Source organism: Ptychodera flava (genome assembly GCF_041260155.1).
Source record: "Ptychodera flava strain L36383 chromosome 3 unlocalized genomic scaffold, AS_Pfla_20210202 Scaffold_25__1_contigs__length_14229661_pilon, whole genome shotgun sequence".
NCBI lineage: Eukaryota > Metazoa > Hemichordata > Enteropneusta > Ptychoderidae > Ptychodera > Ptychodera flava.
In genome coordinates this window covers 14,072,241-14,079,721 of record NW_027248279.1, presented here as the reverse complement: position 1 = coordinate 14,079,721, position 7,481 = coordinate 14,072,241, and the positions used below count along the sequence as shown (strand labels likewise).

Here is a 7,481-nt window from a genome sequence, read left to right as displayed (position 1 = left end):
TCCAAGAAAAATGTCTTGGACATTTAAGAAAATGGTATACTTTAATGAACAACGTTATTATGTGGTCCTCGTTTTCCCTACATTGAAATCTTTTTCTTTATCTTGTCGCTCTTGAGCAAACTGAGAAGTTGGATTATTGATCCAGGTGTCATTTTCAATAGTGTTCAGACTGACATCGTTATAATTTATAGATAGTTTTAGGGCTTTAAAAGACTTGATAACACACGACCCAGCTAGACTAAACGTACCTTAGCGTGGAAATCATTCTCATCTTTGGTTTTAACTGTTTGCATCCAAACAGTCATACCGTTTTTATCACCTTGCCAGGGCACAAATAGACGAGTCGAAACAGCTTATGATCGCCGACGCTCCGGGGCTCGTCAAGCGCGAGCGTTTGGTGAGCGATGTTCATTCGGTTTTTTGCTGCACCGTTTTGGCGTTGGTGTGAACGCAACTTCTCATTTCCTCTTTTTCTCAGGAGTCTTCGCCGGCAAATAATTCGACTGACTTGGAGGCAGTGATTATTTGTAAATGTCATATTTGGAATGTTCTGGAAAGTTAATTAATTGTGTAAATGTCACTGATCTGACTCGAGAGCTGACGTTTTCTTCACGCTTTCGTGTACTATTCGCAAACCTTTGGAAGTCGTCTGACTTTGATCTGGCACAGCATGCAGATACGTGGTGACAACCCTTCATCAGCATGCAGATACGTGGTGACAACCCATCGTCTTGCTAGTAATCGCCTATCATCGACTCTAATGTCTGTCGAAGCACAGCGAGGCATTCGTTAAAAAGACTTCGGTAGTTTTTTTGAACCACCCCGCTACACACGACAAACGATCAGGCACTTATTCAAGTTGCTTGACGCCATTTTGTATGTTCCCGCACGATACGACATGACTTTATAAAACGATTCGTGATTGGTTAATTCTGATGACATCTTCTCATGAATAATTAATCAAACCCCAATTCTCACTTCCGCATTTTCACAGCGTAATCTGCCTATGCTTGATTTTTGCGTAGGTCAGCGGAGCTGAAATTATTGCTCTGGCTCGAGAGAATGTTGTTTTCATATAGTATGAAAATTTGTCAGGCAAACCTAAAGTTTATATCTGTAGAATTTCTGGATCATTTCTTTCGACACAGTACTCGCACGTAATGGTGATAATGTATCATGCAAATAAATGAATGATAATACGATGAAGCGATGGGAAAGAACTCATTATCCTGAAAAATATTGCTAAATTCAACGTTATTACTATAAAAATATGACATAGAAGTAATGCAGTATAATATGGCATTGACATATTAAACTGCTGCTAAAAATCTATAAAGACTGGCGACCTTTTTTGACAGACCATAAAAAGAAATGAATACCATGGATGTGTGTGACTCAAGTTGATGTCATTGTGCGAACTTTAAAGAGATCCAAGGATGAGCTGATGATCTCACTGGATATGTAGGTATCATAGATAAAATTAATCTGTGCATCGAATCTACAGTACTGTTTTAGTTCAACCATTTAGAAGACAAAGGTTAAACTTGACTACACATAAACAATTGTTAACAACTCCAAAGTTCAATTGATTTAACCTTCTGACTATGTTGATAGCGACTTTTACTACTGATAGATCTATTGTCCGTGATAGTAACCAGTTTTTATTCGCAAATATTAAAGGAAAAAAGTCATGTCAATGAGGCGAAGGTAGCTAAGTGAAAAAATTAAAGTATGAGTGACTTTTAAGACTCATGAAGTCCTAATAATCTTTGACATTACTTTTAGCTCTGATTATAATTACGTGGCTGATCGATGACAATGATTAAATCTCACCTGCTTATAGAAATGTATAAAAAAAGTGTGACATGTTTAAGTAAAATGCAACAAAAATATTCTACAAACAAACTTGACAGTCTCGCAGACAAAGGCATAATGTAATCTTATTTCGATTTATAATTTACAATGAGACAAAATATGAGATTTGTCAAAAATTGACCACAGCAAGAAGTGAAAATACCTTAGTCGGTCCAAAGGCAATCTTCAAACATCCTGAAAGAAATCACAGACATGCGTTTTTGTATTAAAGCGAAAAATCGTCATCTCTAGGGGAATATTTCAGTCGTATATTCCTTTCATGTGAGTACTAGTAATATTGTTTTGAATCTGGAAAATGTTTGAATATGTTCATCAATCATAAGAGCTATACTTTTAGCTTTCAACTAGTTACAGGTAAATGTCTAATGATACGATTTCTACCAAGTGTTATAACATCATGAAATTAAAGCATAAATTGTTACATCTGCCAGCGTAGAAGTAGAAGCAATATGTCGACATTTTGGCACGATTCGGTGAATGTACGTGGAACGGACATTTTTCATGTCAACAAAAGTACTAGACTTTTCATGTTTAATTCTACGTTAGCAATTCTTTCTCTTTAAGAATTTTAATATCAATTACTTCTCCTGCACCGTTTTATAATTTATTTCGACACTAGGTTATTAAAGGTATGCCCTATACTTGTCTTCTTTATGAATCAAAACTTACCTTTGGCTTTTAATGTATCAGCATTTTCGTTTGCTTCCTGTACGCGTACGGAACATGTAAAAGTTGTTTTTCTTTATTTCAAGTCGCCGTTCGAGCATATCTTTTCTTCTATTATGCTGACAATTTCATCCTGCATCTGCCTTACATATGCCTCTAATTTATCATGTGCTATCTTATTTCTTTGATTTTCTCTTTGCAAATCTGGAACTATTGCTACTTCTTGATTAGCCTCAGCAAACTGAATTCCAGTCTTCTCCTCTCTCTCAATGACTAAATTTAGCTTGTCATGTATTTCTTGCAAATCTAGCTCCGATTTAGATTTAGCAATTTTTAGGCTCTCCTTTTCTTTCTTGTGTATATCTTGAACTCTTTTGACTTCTTTCTTTGTCATTTCTAGTTGGCTTTCTAGAGTGTCCCTTTCTTGAATGGCTATATCTAGCTTGTCTTGTACTTGTTTTAAATCTGACTCGGATTTTGTACCAGTTTCTTTAAGTTTCCCTTCTAGTATCTGTTTCTCTTCCATTGCCCTGCCCAGCTTTATATCCATCATTTCCATATCATCCTGTAATTTAGCGTGTGTACTTTTCAGTTTTTCTTGCTCTTCATGCATTTTTTCAATTATTTGTAATTGTTGTTTAGTCTCTGAAAGTTGCAATTCTAGTCTTTTCCTGTCTTCAATGACATTATCTAGCTTGACATGTATTTGTTGTGAAACTAAATGTGGTTTAGAGATATCAATTTCCAGCTTTTGCTCGAAATCTGACCTAGATTTTGAGTAAAGTTCTGTAAGTTGCTTTTCTGCTTGTTCTTTATTTTGAATTCGCTGTCCTGGTATATTTCTTTCTTCAATATCGATGTCTAGCTTTGCCTCAAACAGTTTTAGATCTGCCTCTAATTTTCTTTGCTTAATTTTAAACTGTTCATTTTGTTTCAACAAATCTTGACATCTACCTGCTTCCTGTTTAGTCTCTGCAAGCTGCATTTCTAGTCTCCTCCTCTCTTCAATGACTAAATTTAGCTTGTCTTGTACGTTTTGCAAAATTAGCTCTGATTTAGATTTAGCAAATTCCAGCCTTTCCTTTTCTTTCTTGTGACTATCTTGAACTCTTTTGACTTCTTTTTTTGTAATTTCTAGTTGCCCCTCCAGAGAGTATTTTCTTGAACGGCTATATCTAGCTTGTCTTGTACTTGTTTTAAATCTGACTTCGATTTGGTGTAAGTTTCTTCAAGTTTTTTTTTAGTTTCCTTTTCTCTTCCATTGCCCTGCCTAGCTTTTCCTCCGTTTGTTTTACATCATCCTGTAATTTAGCTTGTGTAGTTTTAAGTTTTTCTTGCTCTTCATGCAATTTTTCAACTTCCTGTAATTCTAGTTTGGTCTCTGAAAGCTGCATTTCTAGTCTCCTTCTCTCTTCGATGACGTTACCTAGCTTGACATGTATTTGTTGTGAAACTAAATGTGGTTTAGAGATAGCAAATTTCAGCTTTTGTTTGGAATCTGACCTAGATTTTGTGTAACTTCCTGCAAATTGCTTTTCTTCTTGTTCTTTGTTATGCGGCCGCTGTACTGGTATATTTCTTTCTTCCATATCAACGTCTAGCTTTTCATTAATTAGTTTTAGATCTGCCTCTATCTTTGTTTGCATAATTTTAAAATTTTCATTTTGTTTCTGCAAATTGTGACAACTATCTGCCTCTTGTCTAGTCTCTGCCAGCTGTATTTCCAATCTTCTCCTCTCTTCAATGACTGAATTTAACTTGTCCTGTATTTTCTTGCAAAATTAGCTCTGATTTAGATTTAGCAAATTCCAGCCTTTCCTTTTCTTTCTTGTGACTATCTTGAACTCTTTGACTTCTTTTTTTGTAATTTCTAATTGCCCCTCCAGAGAGTATTTTCTTGAACGGCTATATCTAGCTTGTCTTGTACTTGTTTTAAATCTGACTTCGATTTGGTGTAAGTTTCTTCAAGTTTCTTTTCTAGTTTCCAATTCTCTTCCATTGCCCTGCCTAGCTCTTCTTCCGTTTGTTTTACATCATCCTGTAATTTAGCTTGTGTAGTTTTAAGTTTTTCTTGCTCTTCATGCAATTTTTTAACTTCCTGAAATTCTAGTTTGGTCTCTAAAAGCTGCATTTCTAGTCTCCTTTTCTCTTCGATGGACTTTATCTAGGTTACACTGTTTTGTCGTGCTACAGACTGATTCATATATGGATATTTCCAGCTTTTCCTTTTCTTTCTTAACACTTTCAAATTCTTTCTTTTTAATATCTAATTGCTTTTCTAGATTTTTCTTTTCTTCAAAGGCTACACATAACATATCTTGTATTTGTATCAAATCTGACTCGGATTTTGCAGGCATCCTTTTTAGCTCATATGGCGCTTCCTGACAGTGGTCCTTTACTTCATGTGTTTTCGGTTCACAATGGAATTGTCTTTCAGTGGGAGAACTGTTTGGTTTAACTGGTGGCTGTGCTGCGAAGCCTACGAAAGGAAAACATGTTATCCATTTTTATGATATGAAGTCAATCCTTTGCATACCTAAATTATTTATTGCAATCCTTATATGTCTGAATGGCACTACCTACTTAAATATTGTTGTATAATTTAAAACCCTTCAGTTCGGTTGACATATGATAGTGCGAGTTTGATAATAATGCCTACTAGCAACTGTTTTCTCTCGAGCCCAGGCAAAGTTTTGTGTCAGATGAATGATGTAAACTTCACAATACAGATAACATGAAATCAAAATTAGCATTATCTATGACATGTCTTTGTGAAAATAATTACACAGTAAAGTTTGGTCTCAAGTATTTTGTTGGAACGTTACATAGCACTCATGTCAGAGTTATAGACTGATAACAAAAACCTAATGACGGCTTGTTTTTAATTTTGCAAGAGCAAACATCTCCCATATTAATAAAAAGCGCCCTCCATGTCAGTGGGCAAAATGTGTGTACTTGGGTCTCAAGCAAGCAGCTGTACTAATTAGCCTGCATATACAGATAGTTAAGAGCCAATTTGTGTCGTGATCTTTAAAATGCTATATATTTTCCTTATGGGCAATGGTTTTATCAGATGAGATTATATGAAAGCGTTGATATTTCTCACTCGATATTACGCCATTTCATCACCAGAATATTCACTTTCCAAATTATGTAGTCTGGACCCAATCCAAACATCACTGTTAAACAGTGCATTAAGATTCTCCTACCAGTATTAGCTCACATTGTCAACATTTCTCACTAGCAATGGGCTGTTCCAGATTCCTTCAAAACTGCACTTATCACCCGACTAAAACGACTTCACTTGATAGTAACATTTATCACCTAGCTTCTACTCTGCCATCAAACTCGGAGTCCGGGAAAAGTCATCACATTCCGGCTAGAGACATACATTTTTACAAACTCACTCTATGAACCTTTTCAGTCACCATAAGGGAAATTTCATAGCAAAGAGACGGCTCTTACTTAAGTACACAATGACTCATAAGGAGCACTTGACACGAGCAAATATGTTCTCCTTGTTCTGTCGGCCCTGTGAGCTGTCTTTGATACAATAGATCATAACTTGTCATCCCAAGATCCGGCTGACAATTGAATTCCCTATATTGCATTAAAATGGTTCATGCCATACTGGAAAACAGACATCAATCAGTCACTATCAACAGTCATACCTCAGAATCAAAATTTCTTCAATACGGTTGTCCTTAAGGATCTGTGTTAGGACCTATACTATTGTGCATCAACATTCATCCCTTGGAAATCATTTTAACTGTCATCGATTTCCAGATGATAATTTTTTATCAGTCCATCATCCAACGTGCATCAACCAAATTACAGGATGAGGTATGCATAACCCACTAACACCTTACGAAGTACTGACGAGTAAGACTGGACTGGTTGCTCTTTTTGCTACTACCTGTTTGCTAGTGTGGCTGGCTAGATCTATATCCTGAGAAGTTACTTTCTCTGAGTCAATGACCTGTGCAACCAAGGACTGTGCAACAGGTGGCTTTTTTTTCTCTATAGAGATGCTGCTTTCCTTTGTTTGTGTAGCAGTGATACACTGTGTCTCTATCTGTGTTGGTACACTGGCAGTGACTTTACCCATAGTGTGATTTTCTGGTCCCTGTGGATCTGTGTGTGAGTATCCACAATGTCTGCATGGCCTCTGGGACAGGCTATCAAATTTTGATGTCTTCTGCTGGCTCGATGGATGACTTTAAAGTTGTACTCATTGAGTTCTTCTTGACATTTATGCTAGCTGTCCCTCCAGATCTTTGAAGTTCAATAGCCAACATAATGAACTTCGGTCTGTACGCAGGTAAACGGTTGTCCGTACAGGTATTGATGGAAACATTTCATAAAGTGAACTGCTACTAACAGCTCCCTTCTCATTCAGTAGTTTTGTTCAGGTTAACTTAGACTTCGGCTGGCATACGCAATAACCCACTCTTTGCCATCCTGTATCTGAGGCAAGACTAAAGTGTAAAGGCTTGCATCTGTGTCCAGGATCATTAATGCTACTGGTATCGGGTATCTGTTATGTATGTCATTTTCCCCCACACTCATCATGACCTGAGTTTAATTTGTCTAGAACATTATCAAGGTCACTGTCCTTAACGACCTCATAACCTTTAATTCAATTAGTCATGTTCCAAATCAGTTATAGCGATCAGTGTTTGTTTTTGCGTATGCAACGCAAGTCAATTCATGGCATTAAATACCAGGTATTAAAAACTTCGCCCGACCAGAAATCTGTCGGTCTTGGACTGTCGGACCGAAGTTAATTTTGCGCACTGTAATAATTTTTAAAAGGTTGTTTGAACTGAAATTTCTGGTCGCTATGAGGACACTATGCACTATTCTAAATAGTTTGTCTTCTGTCAAAGTCCTCAAAAATACAAAGGTACATGCGAGAACATGAATGTTCGACACTGAGC

The 7,481-nt window shown here is 36.6% G+C and overlaps 2 protein-coding genes across 2 annotated transcripts; both read right to left on the bottom strand.

Moving 5' to 3' along the window:
* Nucleotides 1-2,617: 2,617 nt before the first annotated feature.
* LOC139125456 (myosin-6-like) lies at nt 2,618-3,526 on the bottom strand. Its single transcript, XM_070691538.1, has one exon. The coding sequence runs from the start codon at nt 3,524-3,526 to the stop codon at nt 2,618-2,620; it is 909 nt and encodes a 302-aa protein (XP_070547639.1).
* A 211-nt stretch (nt 3,527-3,737) lies between these two features.
* LOC139125455 (uncharacterized) lies at nt 3,738-4,130 on the bottom strand. Its single transcript, XM_070691537.1, has one exon. It carries the CDS (start codon nt 4,128-4,130, stop codon nt 3,738-3,740), a length of 393 nt encoding a protein of 130 aa, XP_070547638.1.
* Between the last annotated feature and the right edge of the window lie 3,351 nt (nt 4,131-7,481).

Coding starts and splice junctions, on each gene's coding strand:
- LOC139125456 (XM_070691538.1), bottom strand. CDS start 3,526: ATGCAGCTTGCAGAGACTAAACAGGAAGCAGGTAGATGTCAAGATTTG.
- LOC139125455 (XM_070691537.1), bottom strand. CDS start 4,130: ATGGAAGAAAGAAATATACCAGTACAGCGGCCGCATAACAAAGAACAA.